General features: G+C 32.8%; 1 protein-coding gene across 1 annotated transcript in view; it reads left to right on the forward strand.

Moving 5' to 3' along the window:
* The window catches only part of STXBP3 (syntaxin binding protein 3), a 55059-nt gene that overhangs the window by 24789 nt on the left and 7022 nt on the right, over nucleotides 1-23248 (forward strand). The window contains exons 5-15 of the mRNA XM_074262856.1: nucleotides 723-801; nucleotides 1650-1750; nucleotides 6244-6398; nucleotides 8041-8131; nucleotides 10047-10171; nucleotides 13409-13513; nucleotides 13665-13722; nucleotides 13986-14051; nucleotides 16874-16954; nucleotides 17434-17572; nucleotides 20123-20229. Of these exons, the coding sequence (XP_074118957.1) occupies nucleotides 723-801; nucleotides 1650-1750; nucleotides 6244-6398; nucleotides 8041-8131; nucleotides 10047-10171; nucleotides 13409-13513; nucleotides 13665-13722; nucleotides 13986-14051; nucleotides 16874-16954; nucleotides 17434-17572; nucleotides 20123-20229 (1107 nt within the window). The remainder of the gene's footprint in view (nucleotides 1-722; nucleotides 802-1649; nucleotides 1751-6243; nucleotides 6399-8040; nucleotides 8132-10046; nucleotides 10172-13408; nucleotides 13514-13664; nucleotides 13723-13985; nucleotides 14052-16873; nucleotides 16955-17433; nucleotides 17573-20122; nucleotides 20230-23248) is intronic.

The raw sequence follows: 23248 nt of genomic DNA on the forward strand, positions 1-23248 counted from the left end.
TTGGTAGTCTGGTAAAAATTGTGGACTATTTTTCAGAATAATATTTTTAAATTAGTGAAATAAAATGCAAAAAACTACAAAGGAAACCAATTATATTGAAATATAGATTTTTTTCCCTATCTAAATGATGGACTTTCTGAAATCTATCCACGAACCCCTTAAAGGTTAAGAATCCTTACATTAGTGCTTTTCCAAATTAATGATTTTTGTAAAAGGTAATCCAGGAATTTTTCTGAAAATTTGATTTGTTTTTATTTCTTCAATATCTGTGACAGAAAATTGTTAAGATTGTATTATTACATAAATGACAGATGTTCTTGGATGGAAATCTCATACTCCTTGGGAAAATCTTTAGAATTATTTCCTAAGTCTTTGTCCATCTGCTTAATAGTATTCCTATTACTGGTATGAGTACAATGATCAGTTCATGAATTCTTGTGTCATTTTTAAGTTATCTATTTTATGTATTTCATGCTTTGGGTATCCTAGTTTCCTGGCATTATGATTTAAATGAGAAGTAAATTTGAATAAAAAGTTTCTCTAAATGGTAAAGTTGCTTTGCTGAAAGCCACGTAAACTACAAAATTTCTTGTCTTACTATACATGCAGTAAGTGGTTCTTCATATATGTCAACTATAGCTAGACAATAGAAATTGAATTAGCATTTCATTAATATTTAATGACATAATCACCTCCTAATCAAGCTTTTTTTTTTTTTTAAGTCTGTAGATTGTTTTTTACGTGATTTCTCAAGTAAATCAGAAGGCAAATATAAAGCAGCATATATATACTTCACTGATTGTAAGTAAACTTTTTTGAAGATATATGTTAATGTGTTATAATCAAAGTTGCATTTAATTTGCTGTTCATACATTTAAAATTTTATACTTAAAAGTTGTTAAATATGACCAGCATTGTCTCCCCTCCAATAAATTATAAAATGAAAGAAAGATCTAGCAAATGAAACTAGAGAAGTAGAGAGCTAGTCAAAGCCAACTGCAATTCATCATCCATCTGTAGTGTCTATCCAGGTATATGCACTTATACCAATTCATTGGCTAGCCAATGGATGGCTAGCCATCGAACGGCATATCATAGTCTAGATAAAAAAATGCTATTTACTTGATTTTATCTTTGCATATTGTTAGTTTGAACTCTATTAGACTACTCATATAGCTCATCATAAAGTGATTTTCAAACAGATCATTTAATTATTTGTATTCATACACTTTATTTATTGAGTTACACTCTTAAAACTCATATAGTTAGTTGTACTTTTGTAAATCATTAAATAACAACAGAGTTGTCCTTAAAGAGATTCAGTATTTTGGGACTTGTTGTAAAGCACTACTATGTAATCTGAAAATAGAAACTATCTATCTTATCCACTCTAGGAAATATCTCTTCATATGGTTATGGGACTTGCAAAAAGTAGGATTTATTTCACAACCTTTTTGATTGGAATTTATTCTGTAAAATGAGGAATGACTAAACTCAAGCCTTATTTCTTTCAGAGATTTGTCTTTTAAAATTTGAATATGAGGAGAAAAAAACATTTTTACCACTATCAAAGTGATTTAAAGTATTGAATTAATAATATTTGGTAGAAAAGATTAGATGGCTTATATGTTTTAATCTTTATCTTTCAGTTTGCCCTGACAGTCTGTTTAACAAAATTAAGTCTTCCTGTTCTAAGTCAATAAGAAGATGTAAAGAGATAAATATATCTTTCTTTCCACTTGAGTCTCAAGTAAGCTTTCCATATTTATTTTCTTTAGTTTTGAATGATTTTTTGAACTCATTTCATGAATTTATATGTGAAAATATTAAGTCCATACACTTGAATTTGAATGAGATTAAAACATAATACTCTATACAAAGGTAAAAGAATGAAATTTAAATTGGATCAAGGCACTAAGAATGAAAAATGATGGTTACATTTCAGTTACCAGGTTCCATAAAGGTTAGATCACATCCAATCTCATTTAAGAAATTTAAGTGATTTGCAGTCATTTTGTAGATGATATTCTAAATAAGCATTTCTTGTTAAGAACCTATGTCTATATGTAAGAATAAATATTAATATCTTTGTAACTAGAATCTCATTCAAATTTTTAGCATAATTGTTAATTAGTCATATTGTAATTTAATATGCAGACAGAGCTAAGTGTTAATAATTGTTTAATAATATTTGTTAACAATAAATATTAATAATAAGTTTTATTTTATTCTGCCATGGGTCTCTTATATAGATGAGTTGGTGTTTTGTTCTGATTTTAGATTTTAGATTCTTGCAGAATTTAGTTTAATCCTTGTTATTCAGACTTGGAGTTAGGAAGAATCACTATTTCAGGGAATTAGGAACATCCTAGAAGAGAAACTTCTCTTTCAAGATTTTATTGTTTTATAAGTAATATTTCAGTTTTTTAAAATGTGAGACTAGGAATAAAAACTTCACCTATGACTTCATTGATATGAGGAACTTCCTCTAGTAATGGAGATCAGATCAGCACAGTTTCTCTAACTTTGAATCTTTTTTTTTACTCGTCTTAGCTTCCTGGAGCATTAAGATTAGGTCATTTGCCCAACTTCACACAACCAATAGGTGTTAGAAGTGAAACTTGAACTCAAGTAGTTTTGATGCTTGAGATAAGGTTGTTCTTTACTCACCAAACCACATCGCCTCTCTTTATTTTTTTTAAATACAAAATTTGAAGAGTATGTTCTCCAAAAATCAACTGTAGCAATTTTTTCCTTAACTGTAGTATATAAATATTAGAGATGCAGATGAACTTTTAAAAATAATGTGGAATTTAAACAGAAAGGTGCATTTTGATAATAGAAGAAGATTCATTTCATTCATAGAAGACTAAATCAAAGCCTCATTGTTAAATTCTACAAGTGGCTAATGATAGTGATGATGAGGATGAGAATAAGGATCATGGTTAACATTTATGCTGTGCTTATTGTGGACCAGGCACTGTGTTAAATGATTTTAATTATTATTTCATTTGATTTTCACAACTTTAGAAAGTAGTTGCTAGTCTCACAGAGGCAAATAGATTAAGTGACTTTCCCAGGATCACTCAACCAGTAAGTGACTGAGATCAGATTTGAATTTAGATCTTCTTGGCAGTGGGCTCAGGGTTCCATCCTCTGTGTTAGCTAGTTTGAAGAAATTTAAAAATGACTCAGGTTGACAGCCTGACATTTGATTTCTGTTGCAAGTCACTTTCTGCTTTTATATATGTGAAGTCATGATTTATAAAACTTGTAATTAATGTTTCTTATGTACCAGCAATCACTTCAGAACCCTCCTCTCTTTCTTCTACTTTGGACTGCATTCTTACTTTTATCTTGCGCCACCTCTTTTACCTCACCCCCCAGCTGCCCCAAAATGAGCACAGGATTTTAGATCTGAGGTATCAGAACTGGCAGAGAAAGGGAAGGTAAACCTCCAAGTTGCTTTTTCTACTTCCTGATTTGTAGTTTCATATTCCTCATTGCTGTATTTTAGAACTCTCTCTAGCTCACAAATAGCCAGTTTCATTTTTCCCTATTCTGCCTTGAATAAAGTGATTAAAAAATATCCTTTCTCTATATTTCAGAGATATATTTCAAAATTTCCAGTCCTCATTTGCAATTTTTTGTACAAGATCTTAGGGAAGAGAAAACATACATCATAAATGAGATATTTTTGGATTGTCCCAGGAATGTAGCCACTATATATATATATATATATATATATATATAAAACATTGTTTCTGTGGGAGAATGTTTTATGATCCACTTTGGTGGAGACTTTTAGAACAGTTAATTGAGTATTGTCTGTATTTTTTGAATAGCTATTGCTTACAAAATAATATATCAAATTTTGAAATATTAAAGAGTTTTCCTCTTAAAATTTATTAACCTTTCTCATGAAAAACACCTTAATTATACAAATAAAGTCCTTTTTATAAACTAAAGAGCTATTTTTAAACATTTATTGGAAGAAAATTTATATTAGCAAACTATTTGAAATATGAAGGAAGAATTATATTAATATAAGATATATAACAAAAAAGGTTGCTTATCATCCTGTAGGAAAGAATTTATTATACCACACTTGTTGAGTGTCTACTTTTTTGTAAAACACTATTTGACTAGGAGAAGTTAACAGCTTCAACTTTAAAGAACTTTTAATCGAATGGTGAATTCCCCCATGTAGGAATTCCTCAGAAGTCAAGAATCAATTCCTTTATAACTTCAGGGATTTAGACAAAAAGTTTTTAATGTGTAAAAATTCAAATTTGTATATGATATCAATACCTCACTGATCTTTTCCCTTACCATTTCTGTCTCTTTCAATTAACATAGTACTAATTTCTATGTGTTTCCCTGTATATAACAGATACACATTATGTTGTTGAATTCTAGAGTGCAGTAGTCATGAGTACTTTAATCTCACTAGTGTAGGAATTGTGCTAATTTCAGTAAAGCTAAAAACATTGAGATAGATGATGAAATTGATATATGAAGTACTCATTTGCTTGTTTTAAGCAAATGCTAATTATAAGTCAGTTTCATTTATTCATTAAAATAATTTCCCTATAAGTTTCCACTGGAAAACGTTTTGTATCCTATCTAGTTCAAATTATTTTACAGACTCCAAAGCAATAAAACTACATTTCTTTAAAAAATATTCTGTAAGATTTAACTAATTCAGACTAGACTTAGTCTTTTTGGATAATACTTAATATTAATATACTTAGTCTATTTGAATAAGACATGCTTTCTTCATTCAACATATATAAAATCAAATTAATAATCTGCTTTCCTCAAGCTCACATCCCCTTTCCGATTCCTCCCAATTTCCATTTCCATAAAGTGAACTATTATTTCCCTAACCCCCAAGCTTGAAATTTGGAAGACATTTTTGACACTTAATCTCCTTTTCAGTCACTACCTCCAAATAGCCATTCACATACCTCTGTTTTCATTTCCACTGTTACAACCCCAGTTCTCACCTTCAGGGTCTCATTTCTGAACTTTCTGAACTATTCCCATTACTTGGCTGGTTTTCTGTCTCTAATTCCTCTGCCTTTCAGTCCTTTCTATAATGTACTACTCAATTAGCCTCTTAAAAATAAGACATCAGTGTAATAATTTCCTACCCTTAGGAATTTCAAATAGTCTTCTTTAATATTTCAAAATTTGATATATTGTTTTGTAAGCAATAACTATTCAAGAAATACAGACAATCCTCAATTAACTGTTCTGAAAGCCTCCACCAAAGTGGTCATAAAATATTCTCCCACAGAAACAATGGTCTAACCCTACAGGATAAAATCTAAGTTCCTGAACCTCAAATTCAAAATCTTTCATACTCTGTTTTCATCTTACCTAGCTGACCTGATATTCTGTTTCTTAAGGAAAAAAAAAAAATTCCATTCCAGTCAGCCCAATCTGTTCACCATTCTCAGAACATACTTTCTTCATTCCACATTTTATCCCTTGCTCATATCATTTTTTCTAACTGAGATGACTTCCTTCTCATATCTGATTAACCATATCTTATGATATGAGACTACAAAGCCTACTACTGGTTCTAGGCCATTCTGGTCCATGTTCTTTCTGTCTTACCCCTAACTCCTAACCTTTGTCTATACTAGACCTTTAGATATTTGAATTATTTTGAATGATTAAGAGATTAATTATTGGTAATATAATTGTTTATATTTTTTATATGAAATACTGAAGAATATTAAACAAATGAAGAGTATCAGCTAATGATTTTAAATTACTATATGTGGAGTAATTAATTTCCAAAGTGAGTTAAGATTAAGTTAAGATTGAGTTAAGATTTTGAATTTTGAGAGAATTTGGTTTTGCTGTGTATTTTTCTTTGCCTAATATTAGCCAATTTACTAGTTTGACTACTTTAGATTCCTCCATTTATTATGCAGGTAGTGAAAAGCATGCAATACATTCTGTATAAGAGACAAGACTTGGAGAGAGGTAGACTATCAGGAAAGGAGAGTAAGAAAAGAAAAAGAGGATGAACCAAGATAACAGAGAAAATGGGATATGATTGAGGTAAAGACACAATTGTATCAGGAAACCGAGCTTATTTAGCCATGAGAGTTTTTTTTTTTTTTTTTAATGTATGTTTCTTGATATATTTTCCTCATCTAAATCATAACCACTGGTGTAAATGTATTTAAATTTCTAAATTGCCATATTTTATTTTTTCTTATTTAGGTATTTACTCTTGATGTACCCGATGCATTCTATTATTGTTACAGTCCAGATACAGGGAGTGCAGATGGGAAAAATGGCATTATGGAAGCCATGGCTGAGCAGATAGTTACTGTGTGTGCCACTTTGGATGAAAATCCTGGAGTCAGGTATAAAAGGTAAAACACTAAATAATAATTATCTATAATAAGTTGTGTTATTACTTGTTGACATCTAAAAAAGTCAGTAGAGCATAATTTCTGTTATGTGATTTTTCTGGTTTGAATAAATACACATTAAGTCATTATAGTTTACCTAAAGTAAAGTCAGTCTCAGAAATTAAAAGCATAAATTTATACTGTGTAAGGTCTCAGATTTAGAGTTGTGTAAAGTATTTTAGAAATTATCTAGTCCAGCCTCATTTTCCAGATGAGGAACTTAAAAGACTTGGAATTATTTGGCTGCATTATAAACATTTAAAAATATTTAAAACTTATTGCTGAGCTTTATGGCTTGAATTAGACATTATATCTAGATTTTAACCTTTTAAATGGAAAAAGATTTTGATTAGCTTTCAGAGATGGGGAGTATCCAATATTTTTGCCATTATAACTAATTTAACTTATTTGCTGTTTTAAACTTCAAAATTAAAAAGCATTACTTCCTAGCCAAGAAACAGTATGGTACAGTAGATAAAGAGCTAGACTTAGTTAGACCCAATAAAATATGGATTCATGTCTTAGCTATGTAATTATGGGCAATTCGTTTGACCTGTCTAGGCCAAAGCTTCTTAAACTGTGGGTTGCAATCTCATATGATGTCACGTAGCTGAATATGGGGGTCATGAAAAATTTGGCAATAGTAAAAGTTTGTGAACTCACTGACCAAAAATTAATTCAAAATCAAATGCATAATGAATATAAGATGTTTCTGGAAGTGCTTGCCTGTGTTGCATTGCACAATTAACTGCAGCTTTGGTTCTGAACACACGATATGTGCACTTAGCACTGTACTTTCATGAATACTACCAGAAACACTTTGACTCAGATTTGAGATGGGGTCATGTAAAAGTTTCTCAAGTGTCTCTGTTATTGTAAAGGCTATAAAGAAGAAAGTTTGTTGAAAACTCATTAATTCCAACTCTGCAAATTCAGAATTTGGACAGGATTGTACTAGAATGTACTTAACTTTTGTCTAGTACCAATAGTTAGGGATTCCAAAAAGTACTGGTCAGGAAGAGAACATTTTAGGGAGAGAGAGCAAACCTATGCAAAGTGCCTGGAAGTGGAATATGGAATAAGGCAATATTATATTATGAAGAGCATCAAGCAGGTAAGTGTGTCTAGAACATAGTCTTTAGAAGCCCTAGCAAGAATAAGGTCATGTTATTTATAAGGCTGGAATATTGAGGGAAGAATTACTTGGAAAAATTTAGCTTGGGATCTAAAAATATAAATTTATATCATTGAGTTTAAAATAAACATTTAGACTGAATGTTTGGTAATTTTGGTAAGAGAGAGTGATTTTTCATATTTTTAATCATCACTATGATAACATTAATTTAGCTTTTTCACTCATTAACTCTTGTGATTTCCACAAATCTGTAAGATAAACCCAGCCAAAAATTATCGGTAAGAATTGGAACCTGGGTCTTCCTGCCTCCCAGTCTAGTACTGTCCATTTTTCTTCTCACAAGAATGACTTAAAAAGGTGCCTTTTCAGGTAATTTTTAATTTGACAATTAAGATGTTATAAAATGTTATAATTTTGTTTTGTACAGGAAATTTTAAATTTTGTTTAAACATTTTCCCATTTTTATAGCAAACCTTTAGATAATTCAAGAAAACTTGCTGAACTCGTTGAAAAAAAACTTGAAAACTACTACAAGATTGATGAAAAAAGCCAAATAAAGGTATAAAATGAAAATTAAATAGCCTTTTATGTCTATTTTAATAGTCTGTTTTTTAAAGGAATCAAATATAATTTGATGTATTTTTAAATGAATATAATTAGAAAAATAGTCACAGATTTGAAGTAATGAAGCAATGCCTGTTTAACCCAGTTTACGTTACTACTGTAAATTCTTGAAAGCTTTTTCTTCTCTCTCTCTCTGTGTGTCTGTCTGTCTCTTTCTTTCTCATATTTCTGATGGTGAAATGAAAACTTTTTTTTCTATTATGGCAGGATTAAGTGACTTGCCCAAGGTCACATAACTAATAAGTATCAAGTGTCTGAGACTGGATTTGAATTCAGGGGCTCCTGACTCCAGGGCCATTGTTCTATCCATTGTGCTACCTACCTGCTCCCCTACTACCTGTTTCTTTTCAAAAAGTATAATTTAGACTTATTTTTCTGACCCTCCTTTAATTCCTGATTATTTTTTAATATAACATAGGCCAATTTATTTTTTGATAAGCAGATATTAAGAGAACTTTGATTCTCTTACTTTGGTTCAAGGACTTAAGGTTCATATTAAAGAAAAACTATACTATGATGAATGTTGGAGGGGATGTGGGAAAACTGGGACACTAATACATTGTTGGTGGAGTTGTGAAAGAATCCGGCCATTCTGGAGAGCAATTTGGAACTATGCCCAAAAAGTTATTAAACTGTGCATACCCTTTGATTCAGCAGTGCTGCTACTGGGCTTATACCCCAAAGAAATACTAAAGAGGGGAAAGAGACCTGTATGTGCCAAAATGTTTGTAGTGGCTAGAAACTGGAGCACTTAAAAAACATTTAAGTCACATGAGTGGAAAAACATGTTTATTTTTTTGAGTTCAGTTCAACAAATATTGCAAAGTACTATCTGCAAAGTATTGTACTAAGCATTGAGAAACAAAAAAATTAATTAAGTTGTGGTCTTTGCAATCATTGGATTTATAGTCTCCTGACCTTGACTATGCCTTATAGAAATCATCATGTCTCAGAGGTTAACTAGAACATGGAATTCAATCATTGAGTGTATGGATTCATAGAAAAATGAATAAATGGAATTATTGCAGAAAAGGTCCTAAAGGGCCCAGACTTAAAAATTATAGTTTAAAAAGGGGAAAGAATATAAAGTAATTCATTCCAAAGAATTTGGGTTATTTTTCTTAAGTGAAGTATATAAAGTAATTCTAATCTTTGAGGTTCTCTTAGTCTGTTGCTCATTTACCTCTCTAGTAAATTGAATTTCTTCATGATTAATAAAAAGTCTGCTGTGATTTATATAAAGTCATTTATGTAGTGATTTAATGTTGCAGCGTATTTTATATACATTTTTATACTTAACAAACTTTTCAGGCACTTTTATAGCAGATGTTCAAAGGGATAAGTGTGTGAATTCCAAAGTTAGAAAAGTGGTTATCCCTCGCCTACTATCGCATAGCATATCACATCATCCCAGTTGATCAGGAAACCAAAGGACAGTCAAAAAAAATTTTGATTATAAAGCATTTTGGTTTGCTTCAGCTATATCAGAATCCAGTGATAAAATGAATTTAGAAATGTTGTGATAGTATGTGATAGTATGTTGTGATAGTGTTTACAGAAGGAAAGAGATCTGATAGGTGTTCAGTTCTGGGATTGCTTTGAAATTCCTTAATTATTTAATTTCCATTTTAAATCAAGCTTTTGTCATGTTGCCGCCCTGATTGCTATTTTTTCCATAGGGTATTTCCTTTTGGTTTATCTTTTTCTAGGGAAACTATTGAGAGACTTCAGAGTTTTAGAGATTTTGGGTAAGAGCAAGATAGAAAGGGCACTTTGTTTCCTGAGATATTGAATGTATATTCACACCCCCAAATGCTATTTCATAAGACAATTTTATCTTGTTATTACAGGGTAAAACTCATTCTCAGCTCTTAATAATTGATCGTGGCTTTGACCCAGTGTCCACTGTACTTCATGAACTAACCTTCCAAGCAATGGCATATGATCTACTACCAATTGAGAATGATACATACAAGCAAGTATAAGTGGGAAACTCTTAATATGTACAAGTATTAACATAGAAGAGATTTTTCTCCTAAAGTATTTATCATTTTGTACTATGATCATAGAAAATCTAGTTTTATTTATTCAGATTTTTCTGTTTGGTACAGTTGTCCTTTTCTTTCTAATTCTTTTTACTTGAAACAAAAACTTAATTTTGACATTATAAGTTGAAGGGTTAATATTACTTCTTTTGGAAAATTTTTGGAGTTTGTTCTTTTAAGCCATATCCACTTTAAGACCACATTTAGCAGCTTGCATTTTAATAATTTTATTTGTCTAGATTAAGAATTTGTTAAAACTTGGAACTATATATGCCTGTTCCAAGTTCTGTATCTATTCCATAAATTTAGATAATTGGACTAAAAAGAAATTGAATAGAAAGTTTACTTAAAATATATAGTTTTATTCTACTAGTAAGCATTATAATTTTTAAATTTAGAGGCTAAAGAAACAGATTTTCTCTGAGATAGTGTGAGCTGGAAAGATAAATGAAGAACAAACATCACAGCATTTCCAAAAATGGGCAGTCTTGTTTACATATCATTTTGATCTTTCTGTATTTATAATTTAATATATTTTGAAGTTTTTCTCGGTTATAGCTCAAGTTTTTCTGTTAAAGAACAAGAGTGAAAATAAGTAAATTTTTCTTAAGTAATTTCATTATTTTAATGAGTTTAGTATTTTATATATAATAGTTGCATATATACTTTATAAACTTTACCACTTATAAAGTATTTCACATGTATTATTTCATAAAATTTAGATGAAAAATATAACTGATTTTGAAAAACTTCATTTTAAAAATACTTTTAAAATAACTATTTTTTGTTGTATTTTTTTATTGCATTCTGGTCAAATCCTGGTTTCTGTGAGTTTTCCTATGCATTATTTGTATTTAAATATTACTAAAAATTGTACAGGCACTAACATTGAATGATATTCTTTTATACATGTAAAGTATATAGTTATTAGATATACATATTTCTAAAGTTATATTTGTATGAAAAAAATCTCAGATATAATAGTTATCTTGGCACAATAGGTACTTGTTTTTTATTTTTTTGATTTCTAAAAACTACCTATATTGCTTAAATTCTTTAAAAACTTACTAGTTACTTTATACAATAGGCAAAAAGGAATGAGGAAATCTGAGGAAGCACAATGAATTAAGCACTTAACCATAAATTTAATTCATTTATATAGTGATTTAATGTTGCAGAGTATTTCACATACATTTTTATACCTAATCTTAACAAACCTTTGAGAACAGGACATTTTTACAGCTGAGGTTCCAAAGTTAGAAAATGGCTATCCCATAGCATATGACATCATCCAAGATTATCAGGAAACCAGAGGACAATCAAAAAGCAATCAACTAGTTTGTGCTGTGAAGGGAGTTTAGAAATACTCTCCTGTTTTTGCTGCCTTAGGCTTATTCATTTGCCTAGAGGTGCTAGCAGGATGAGAACTCTTTAGAAGATGTGAAAGAGCCCAGAATAACCCTGCTCTAGGCTTTTCCCTTTGATTTATATATAGGGTCACAGATAATTACCTAGAGAAAGGCTTTAGCCATCTAGTGTCAAAATCTTTTTAGGATCAGATATAATGTTACACTAGAAATGGACAATTTGGAGTCCTCTTGCCTAGCTCTCTTGATAATTGTTTATTCTTATAAAATGGGAATTACATACTTTTAAGTATTGTTAGAATTGTTTAATCCTTATAAATTACTTTTAAGTTTTTTGATAAAAGCTGTTAAGTAAGCTATATAGTTGCATTATAAGCTACTAGAAAAACAATTGATAGATTTTGTAATTAAATCATTGTCAGCCCTTGATGGACACCTACAGTCAAAGTCTTTGAGATGAGTGAGTGGTTGAACAAGTTGATTGGGCCTAGATGAGTAGGCTCATTCATGTTGACAGTGATGACTGAGTTTGTTTTCTGCATCCCTGGATTCCTCCCAGCTCTTCTTGACTACTTTATTGGTACTATTGTAGCCCTTTACTTCTTGCAAAAGCAGTATTGCTTCTGAAAAGTGAAGCACAGATCATCTCAATTATAGCTCATCTTAGCCCACGGGACAGGTGGCCCAGAGATATGTTAGCTTCTAAGGGGAAGGAAAAGCTTTGATTCAGATGGGAAGCAGGCCTGGAGAACAGGAAGCTGAATTCACAAGTGTTGATGTAGCTTCAGGTTGTATTAAGAGATCTGTTAAAGCCATAGTTAGCAAAGTGACATTCACATTTGTTTCTCCTTTCAGGCACTTTGGATTGGATATGGCTTTAGATCTGAGCAAAGTGATGAGGGATGAGCATTTTGGGGACAGGGAATACATACACATTTCCTGCCTTTTGTTTTAATTCTGATGAAGAGAGGTCTTCTGTGTAATTATTATTATTAACTTTTCTAGGGTGTGTTTGTCTATAAAACGAGAATTGTACAAGACAATCTCTAAGGTGATTTCTAGCCCTAAATCTATGACCTTTTATTCTGTAATTGATTATCATATTAATAGATTTTGCCTATTAATAACAGTTCAGTATTCAGTCCAGTGATTTTTTTTTAAACTAATGATTTTGGCAGATCTTTATGCATCAAAACAGTCTGACAGTATGATAAGTTATAGTTTTGGTTGCTCTTATTATTAAACCTGATTGTCAGATATTATGGTTATTCATGTTCTAAGAATATTCCTGTTGCTAATTATAATAAATGATTAGATTGAGAACTAAAGCGGCAGGAACAATCCACCAATTTGTCTATGAACATCAACACAGATGTTTAAAGGAATAAGTACTTAACTTTATAGCTTTTAGTTTAGTTGGTGATGTTTATAAAACACTTCACTATCTCCTTTGAGCCTTTCAACAATCCTTTGAGATAAGCACTACTGCTATGATTATTCCCGTTTTACAGATAAGGAAACTGAGGCTCAGAGAATTCCTGACTCTGATCTCACACTTTATTAAGTGTTGAGGCAAGATTCCTTCTTGGGTTCTTATTGATTGTCCAGACCTGCTTCCATTACACATGCTACCCCAAATTTAATTAAGTATCCTTTATCTAGCTATAATAATTGAAGAATTACTTACAATTCTCAGAAAGTTCCTTTAATTATTAAAATATTTGTGTATAAGCAGATTTGCAGACTACCCCATTTTATCCTTTTTAAGTCATAAGTTTAAATAATTACTCTTACTTACAGATATAAAACAGATGGACCCAATGGAAAGGAGAAGGAGGCAATCCTTGAGGAAGATGATGACCTTTGGGTCCGAATTCGACATCGGCATATTGCAGTTGTGTTGGAGTATGTGATTACATTTAGCATTCTAATTATAAGTACTTGTTAACATTTTTATCTTCAGAAATATTTTAAATAGCAAACTTCTTAGACATATAAAGCATTCTCTCTTTCTCTTTCTTTTTTTTTTTCTTTTCTCTCCTCACCTGCCCCCCAGAGAAATCCCCAAGCTTATGAAAGAAATTTCATCAACAAAGAAAGCAGCAGAAGGGAAGGTCAGAGAGTATTTTAACTTATTATTAATAAGGGTGAAAATATTTTTTAAAATCTTATTTTTATTGCCATTTGGCTACTTCTTCATAAAGAACCAAGGTACATTCATCAAATAATTGCAGATAAGTATCTGATACCTCTCAATTCATAAATTAATTCATTTTAGTAATGCTTAGAATCACAAAACATTTAGATTTTCTCATAAAAGATTCTTTTAAAAAGCCAACTGAAATAATTTAATTTGAAATGTTTGCTTTTCCCCTAGACATCTCTTAGTGCTCTTACCCAGCTGATGAAAAAGATGCCCCATTTCCGCAAGCAGATTACTAAGGTAAGCACTGTTGTGCACTATAGCAAGAGAATGACAGATTCCATATTGAGTGGCTCTAGTTATTCATTTGTTCTAATATTCACCTTTCATCAGGGCTACCAAAAGACATTTTGTCTCCTTTGCTATTTCTACTTCATTGCTCTGCCATATACTTTCCCTTTGCCTTCCAGACTTGCTCTGTCATTATACTGCTTCCCCGTTTTGATTTCCAGGTCTGCCTCTAGTAATGTTAGACTATCTCATTTCTTACAATCATTCTTGGTAACTTCAGCAAGCAAATATGAAAGACTCTTCTAACACAGAATTTTCCCAGCTGTTTGACTCGTGTAACAACTGCCATTGGCATCTCTCCACCTTAGGCTTTATTGTCATTTGGGATTTCAACAATCACAATATCCTGAACTCTTAAATTCTCCTCTTATCACATAGCTTCTGCCTTTCCACATCTCCTATTCCAGCATGGAGTAAGAGTAGTCAGTCACTTACTTTCCTTGGTGTGCAATCCTATCATTTCTTATCCCCTTAATCTTCTACCACTCACCCTGTTTAACTTCACTTTTATTTTTTTTTAATTATAGCTTTTTATTTATATGATATATGCATGGGTAATTTTTCAACATTGACCCTTGCAAAACTTTCTGTTCCAACTTTTCCTCTCCTCCCCACTCCCCAGATGGCAGGTAGACCAATACATTTTAAATATTTAACTTCACTTTTAGCTAATTTCCACCATTTGATTTCTCTACCCTTGTTTCTTGGCTATTGAATACCTTACTGATTTCATCAGTTTCAAATCCGTGCTAATCTTTTATTTTGTTTTTACTGACTACTTTTCATGTCTTCTATTACTTTGAAGTAATTGAGTGGCTTTGAGTACATCACTTAGCCACTTTGTGCCTCAGTTTCTTCACCTATAAAATGAAGGGTCTGCTCTAGATGATGTCCAACAACCTTCTAGTGCTTGAATCTTATGACTTTTGGTCATCTCCTCTTGCTCCCAATGTATCTACCCTGATTGTCTAGGCTTGTAAAATTATTGCTTCTTAGATTGAATAGAGACCTTAAAAGTCATCTAATCCAATTGTACCTAAAGCACCACATAGTTCATGTCCATAAATCTTTATTAAGTATTTTCTGTATATAGGGTTAATGGTATCAGGAAGATAAAAGACAATAGCAAATGAGTCCTTGTTTTGAAGGAATTTGGTTTGATGAGCTGATGCTCCAAGAACACAATTAAGTAAATGCAAAGTGATTGGAAGGGGACTGGGGAGAGAAAGTAACACCTGAGAAGATATTAGGAAAGACTTGGAGGTGACTCCTGAGCTGAGTGTTGAAATAAGCAGAGGGTTCTAAGAGGTTCCAAGAAGCATAGGGGAATGTATTCATTTTTGATACTTATTGTCGAGCTTGTACTTGGAGAATTTCCAGCAACATAATTTACCACCTCCTGAGGTGACCCCTTAGATTTTTAGAGAGCTTCACTTCCTTGGGCCTCTGCTCCCTCAATTCAAAATGAGCAAGAAGGAGGAACAAGAAGCCTCTGGACCAAGTATTGTGCTGACTGCTTTTAGATACTTTCTCATTTGATCTTTACAACAACCTTGTAAGGTTCAGTGTGGTTATTAGTCCCATTTTACACTTGAAGAAATGAAGCAGTCAGAGGTTAAGGCACTTGTCTGTATTCAAGGCTGGATTCAGATTAAGATCTTCTTGCCTCCAGGCTTGGCAATTTCTCCTCTGTACAAGACTAGCTGCCTTTAGCTAGAGACAACATCCCAAGGTCCTTCTACCTTTATATCTGTGACCATGCATTCTGAGATTTTGGAATTAGCAGCAACAAGTTGCCTACTTGTTCGTTCTGCAAGAAATGGGAGAAATGCAAATTTTTTTCTATTATTATCTCTCTTAGAGACAGATTTTTAGAAGTTCTAACTAGGGAGCAGCTAGATGGCGCAATGGATAGAGCACCAGCCTTGAATACAGGAGGACCCGAGTTCAAATGTGGTCTCAGACACTTAACATTTCCTAGCTGTGTGACCCTGGGCAAGTCCCTTAACCCCAGCCTTCCTCCCCCCCAAAAAAAGAAAACTAGAAATTAAGCAAGAAAAAAAAAATAATAAGTTCTAAGTAAGTAGAACTGGACCTACTCCAGCTTATCACCATCTTCCTTAAAATAGGGTGCCCAAAATGTACAGTATTCAAATTTGGATTCCAGTCAGGGGGAGTTTAGTAGAACAATCATATTCTTTGTTAACATAATTGCTAAAAAGGCATAGCCTCACCTTTATGCAGTTGAAATATAGGACTTTGTATTTATCCTTATTAAATTTTATTTCATTAAATTCAGCCCACCATTCTAAGCTGTTCAAATCTTGCAAATTTGATAAGCATATTCTATTTTGTAATATTATTATAGAAGCCTTATATCCCTAACTAAAATGTAATTTCATGTGGTCAGAGACTGTCTAAATTGCCTTTGTATATGGATGGATTATAATCTGTAGCTGTGGAGGAAGAGTGCCCATTATGGATGATTTAATGGTACACCAGTATTTGCATAGAAATATTTCCCATCAAACCCACCTCAGACCCTTCATTACACATAGGGTCTCTTTGCTGTTCTCTTCATGGCTTCATACATATTATATTATGTTTCTTTTTTCCTGAAATATTTTTGCTGTACTTCCTTCAGTGCTCTGGCTTGCTCTAAATCTTAATTGGCTGTGCCTCAGGGCCTAGCTCAGACTTCTTGTGATATTTCTACTGTACAGAGAGAGTATAAAAGTATTTACTAGGGTTTGTTTCTTATGTTTTTACAGCAAGTGGTACATCTTAACTTGGCAGAAGATTGCATGAGTAAATTCAAACCAAACATAGAAAAGCTGTGCAAAACAGAACAGGTACATCTGAGTTTTTACTGGACTTCAGGACTAAAATTCGTCTATCTTTTTGGTATACACAGTAGTGGGGATAGGGCTGGTGCCAGGAGACTTGTGCCTGCTACTACAAATAACATTTATTCTTATTCTTGGTGTTGCTTAGTAACACCAAGTTAACAGTTGCTTAGTAACAGTAGGTCTCTGTTATTAGAGATGACCTCCCTCCTGGGCTCAAGCTTTAATTTTGCATTTTGTCACGTTTCGGTTGCTTTGTTGTTATTTCCTATTTATTGATCTGTCTTTTTGACTGTAGTTGCATTTTTCAGAGTAACCCTGTTGTACAAAATTTTAAACAGATAAAACTCCATTTAAAACTATTCAAAAACATTTACTTCTTTATGGCAGTTACCTATTAGAATTTTGTCAGTATTTGTTGATAAGATTCTTAATTACAGAAATGAGTTTTAGTTACAGATCAGTGACATTTTGTTTTCATTAAGGACCTGGCTCTTGGAACTGATGCAGAAGGACAGAAGGTGAAAGATTCTATGCGAGTGCTTCTTCCAGTTTTACTCAACAAAAACCATGACAATTATGATAAAATAAGAGCTATCCTACTTTACATCTTCAGTATGAATGGTATCAGAAGTTTCATTTAATTTTGCAGTTGTCTTATGTAATGTTTAACTCCAAAATGTAAACAGTGACTTAATGCATGTTAAAGATCTCAAAGAGGGTGTTAGGACATGGCTTACTTTTGGCCATCAGAAACACAAAGGCAAATGAAGAAACAGCATGATATAATGGAAAAACATAAGATTTGGAGTTGGTAGATCTGAAAGAAATAAAAAATAATGAGAGATCACCAAGTGAATAAAGAATAAAAAGGTAGGATTAAACTGGAAAAATGGAATTTTAAGGGTTTAAAAGATCATTTCATTAAAAAGCTAATGTTTCAAGGTCAAGAAATGCTTTAGTTCACATTTTATTCTTTCATTTTGATTTTTGAGCCTAGTCTCTCTATCTTGGCTAGCTTGGAAGCACAACCCTACTCATAGGCCTGACCCCACTGCCAAATGTCATAGAAGCTGCTGGGCTCTTTGGGGGATGGGGTGGCAGGGTCTCGGACTGACTATGGACAACCTGATAGTTTGAGCTTAGTTGTAGTTTGGATCTCTAGGGCTCAAGTGATCCACCAGCCTTAGCCTGGCAAATTTGATAAGCATATTCTATTTTGTAATATTATTATAGAAGCCTTATATCCCCAACTAAAATGTCCCTCTTGCTAGCGAGCTCTGCCATTTGCAGTAGGATATAATTTGATCTAACAAATATTTATTGAGCACCTCAGATGTTCTAGAATCTTGCTGGGCATTAGGGGAGAGGGGAAGAGATACAAACATTAGTGAGACCCGGACCTTCCCTCAAGGAGCTTGTAATCTAGTAAAAGAGGCATGTTACAACTAACTTTTGCCTTTAAACAAGATACAATATACTATATGGGATTTTTGTAGAGGTAAGTTAATTTATTTAAGGGAAATTCAATAAAGATTTCATAAAGGATTTGAAATTTGAGCTGGGATGTGGACATTGACTAGATTTTTATAGGAAAGATATTGAGAGGCAGGGAAGATCCATTTTAGGCAAAGAGACAATAAAGTGACACAACATACCCTTGAACTCTAGATAAATGATTTTTACAGTAAAATTTTGTTGAACACCTCAAAGCACACACAAAATTTAGATAAAGCATGAGCTATGCCTTCATGAAATTTATAATCTGGTAAGAGCATGTTCACATGGTGCATAAATAAGTAACTAAAATATAAAATAAGATATAAATACATAAATGAATGAATAAATACATAAATGAACACAAATAAAGTATTGTGTGAAGTACAAAGGAAAGACAGTTAATAAACTTATTATTCCTTTGAGAATCAATTCTCTTTTAAAGTCCTTTTATACTTTGTCCCAGTATGAAAGAAGAAAAGGATTTGATAAGGACTAGATGAGGAGCAGTCATATCCCAAGTATGTTCAAAGACAGGAAAATGAGAGATGAAGAGTCATGTGTTATAAATAAAGTCGTTTTGGCCAGCTCGTAAAGTGCACTTGGGACCAAGTAGAGTGAGGCTGGAAAAATATATTGGGGCAAAGTGTAAAGGACTGTAAAAGATAATTGATTCTCAGAGGAATAAGAAACTATTAGAGTTTATTAAATAAGTGACCCTGGGCAAATCATTTAGCAATTTTAATGCTTTAGAAAATTACAAGAATGTACAGAAGAACTGTTGTTGATCTGCATTGTAGAAGGATGTTCCGGAAGTGAAGTAGATGGAATATAGAGGGTATCTGGGAGGAGTCTGGGATGACACATAAGGTGTGAACCTTGCTAACTGAGAGGGTGGTAGTAGTAGGGAAGTTGGGAAGAGAGAGAATTTGGAGTAAAAAAAAGAACTGAGTTCATTTTTGGACATTTTAAATTTTAAGATCTAGTTCAAGATGTCCGGTAAGAAGCTAAAAATTTGATCTGGAGCTGGAAAAGTAGATTTAAGAATCAGTAGCATAGAGTGGGTAAAACTATGTCCATGGATTGCCAATGAGATCACCAAGTGAAATGGTAGAGAGGGAGAAGGTAAAAAGGGGCCCAGAAACATAACTTAACATCATTTTACAATTAGAGGATGTGAGCTGGATGAAGATTCAATAAAGGTGACTGAGAAGTTTGGAGGGAAGAGAAGAGGTTTTCTTCTCCTTAAGGAGCTAGCAAAGAAAACAAGGAAGAAAGTGGGAGAAAGGTAGAGTTCTAGGAAAGTCTCCAGTCTCAGAAGTGAAAATCTGCAAGTGCATTCATAAGAAGATAGTGGTCATCTGTATTGTGTATGTGGGGAGGGGGATGAGATCAAGATCTTAGAAAAACATCATTGGATTTGATATTAAGTCACTGAGGACCTTCAGAACCACAACTTAAGTAGGGCAAGGAGTGGAAAATGTAGTAGCATCAGGTACTCATGGTTTGGGGGGTTTGTTTGTTTTTAAAGTTTGTTAATGAAGGCACAGAGGAGACAGGGTTAGTTGAATGAACTAGAAAGGTAATGAGCATACTGTTTTTAGGATTTGAAAGACCTCAGTATGTTTGTAGATAAAAAAAAATTAGACTTTATTCATAATTTTCTTTTTCTGCAAGGAACTACACAAGAAAATTTGGATAAATTGGTCCAGAATGTAAAGATAGAAAATGACAGCGACATGATCCGTAACTGGAGTTACCTGGGTGTTCCTATTGTCCCTCAAGTAAGAAACAGTATATTCTATATTATATATATATGTTGTACATGTATATATGTGCTATGTATCTTGTGCTTTAATCTGTTACTTGTATTTTCCCCTAATTTTCACAGTAAATGTAATTTCCCAGATTTATTTTATATTTTTATTATTCTTTTAATATTTGTTCACATAAGTTGTTATTTTATAGGAAAAAAATATTTATTTTAAGTTTTAATAGTAGTTCATAGAAGTTATTATGCAATGTAAATGAAAATAAACTGAAAATAAATTTTTCATAGCTGTGCCATTTCCAATGTAGTTATTAAATCACATGATTTTGTATGAAAACAAATGATTTTTCCACATCATTCAAGAATCCATAAATTATGTTTCAAAGCCCATATCCAAATCTGAAATGAGACACTGACAAACCTTTCAATGGAGGGACACTTTTGAAGCATACCTTGAACTATGAGTATGGGTTCTTCGTCACTACCATGTGCCAGTATTTCTTTATGATAGCGTTTCCCCCATAGCCTTCCTTATACTTATTCAAAGTCTTGTATTTGAATATCACATTTTCTATTCAGCTCTGGTCTTTTTATCACGAATGCTTCAAAATCTTTTTTTTGAGTGAAACACCTTTTTTTCTCTGAAGAATTATACTCATTTTTGCTAGGTTGGTGATTCTTGGTTGCAATTCTAGTTCCATTGCTCTCCAGATTATCATATTCCAAGTCCTCAGGTTCTTTCATGTAGAAGCTACTAAATCTTATGTTATCCTGAGTGGGGCTCCACTATACTTGAATTGTTTTCTGGATACCTGCAATATTTTCTCCTTGACCTAGGAGTTCCTGAATTTGGCTATAATATTCCTGGTGTTTTCATTTTGTTATCTCTTTTAGGAGGTGATCAGGGGATTCTTTAAATTTCTGTTTTATCCTCCTGGTTCTAGAATATCAGCATAATTTTCCTTGATAATTTCTTAAAAGATGATTTTTTTTTTTTTGATCATGACTCTTGGGTAGACCAATAATTTTTAAATTGTCTCTCCTAGATCTATTTTCCAGGTCAGTTTGTTTTCCAGCGAGATGTTTCTCATTTTTTTGTATTTTTTCATTTTTGATTTTCTGTTTTATTAACTTCCATTTGCTCAATTCTAGTTTTTAAAGAATTATTTTCTTCAGTGAGCTTTTGTATCTCCTTTTTTTAATTGGCCAATTTTGCTTTTTAAGACATTCTTCTCCTTCTTATCTTTTTGTATTTCCTTTTGCAGCTCTCTCAATTCTTTCCCTATTTTTTCCTCTATCTCTCTTATTTAATTTTCAAAGTCCCTTTTGAATTCTTCTGTGCCCGGAACCAATTCTTATTTTTCTTAGAGGCTTTGGATGTAGGAACTTTGACTTTATTATCATCTTCTGAATGTGTTTTGATCTTCTGTGTCATCATAATAACTTTCAATAGTCAGAAACTTTTTTGTTTTCTGCTCATTTTCCTAGTCTGTTACTCTGCTCTAACTCTTTGTTAAGTTAGGGCTCTGTTTCCAGGATGGAGGGTGCATTGTCCCAACCAAGTAGTCATTTTAATGATACATTTATTGACTGGTTCTGAATATAAAAAAGCACAGAAATTAGTCTCAGCTTTTTTTTCTTGAGAGATTCAAATTTGTATAAACAACATAATAAATCTGTACTCTTTCATCAAAATCAAAATCCATTTATCTTTAGAGGAATATTTTATAAATGAAGCATTATCTCTGTTTTGCAGATGGAAACACTAAAGCCCACAATAGCTGAGTGGCTACTGGTCAAAGCTTACTTACACGAGTGGGACTTAAGAGCCCTGGTTTCTAGGCTGCTATTCTTCCTCCTGTGCAGAGACAGTGGGGCTGTAGAGACTCTGCCCCTTGCTCCAATGAGGGAAAGATACCTCCAAAGTCAGGCCAGGTCCAGATGCATACCTGGACAGGCTTTCTGAGACAGGGATTCTCCTGCCCATCATATCTGGGCGATTGAAGATTACCTAATAGGGGGTGCTGTATAATGAATGTTAGATTTGGTCTCAGTCCTCAGGTCTCAAATCCTGCCATTTATACTTTGAAATTGCTTCTCTCTGGTTGCAGTTTCTTTATCTATAGAATGAGGAAGTTAGAGGAAATGATATCTATGTTCCCTTTCAGCTTCAAAGGCCCAGAACACTTTAAATGAACGAGAGAAGCATATGTTTTGTTTTTAGCAGTAATCCTTTCAGTATTAAAGTGTGTAGCAAAAAAAGAACTGGACTGGCTTGGGGATAATTTGGGATTTCCAACACTACTAACTAGCTTTTGGCTTGGAGCAAATCATCTAATTTCTCAGGGCCTCAGTTTTCTTATTTATAATATTAGACTGGAAATTCTTGACAAGCCTATTTGTAAAGATCAAATGGCTTTTCATTTATTTCAGAGCACTTTGGAAATTACAAAGCATTATGCAAATATAAGGTATCCTTGTTTTGGTAGAAATTGAATTTACCTCTTTTGACTTATGTTTTTTGTAAATAAACATTTCTAATATTAATTTCAATAATATCCTCATAAGAAACAGGCAGGGTAGTGGGAGAGGTCCTGATCAAAAATCCCAAGCTCTGTTTGCAATTTGGTTAGCAGCATGACTCTGGGAGCATTACTTACAATCTCTGGACCTCCAGTCTTCTCATCTGTAAAGTGAGTCCCAGCTACAGATGGAGGTAGAAGGGCCAGACAAGCCTCAGAAGCCATAGTTCAGCCCCCTTGTTTTTCACTGGAGAAAATTAAGATCCCAAGAGTTGAAGGTGAGATACCTGTTCTGCCTCCCTTACAGAATCATGGAATCTTGGAATTAAAAGAAGTCAGATAGTCCATCCTTCTCACTCTACAAATGAGGAAACAAAGCCCAGAGAGAATCTTCCTTCTCAAGGTCAAACATAGTTAATTAGCTCTTCAACAAAGCTTTCCTAGTTAATCTTAAATTAGTCTGAAAATCTGCATCTGCTTAATCATAAAATGTGGTTAATTAAGTATTGT

Source organism: Sminthopsis crassicaudata, chromosome 4 (genome assembly GCF_048593235.1).
Source record: "Sminthopsis crassicaudata isolate SCR6 chromosome 4, ASM4859323v1, whole genome shotgun sequence".
In the NCBI taxonomy this organism is placed as follows: Eukaryota; Metazoa; Chordata; class Mammalia; order Dasyuromorphia; family Dasyuridae; genus Sminthopsis; species Sminthopsis crassicaudata.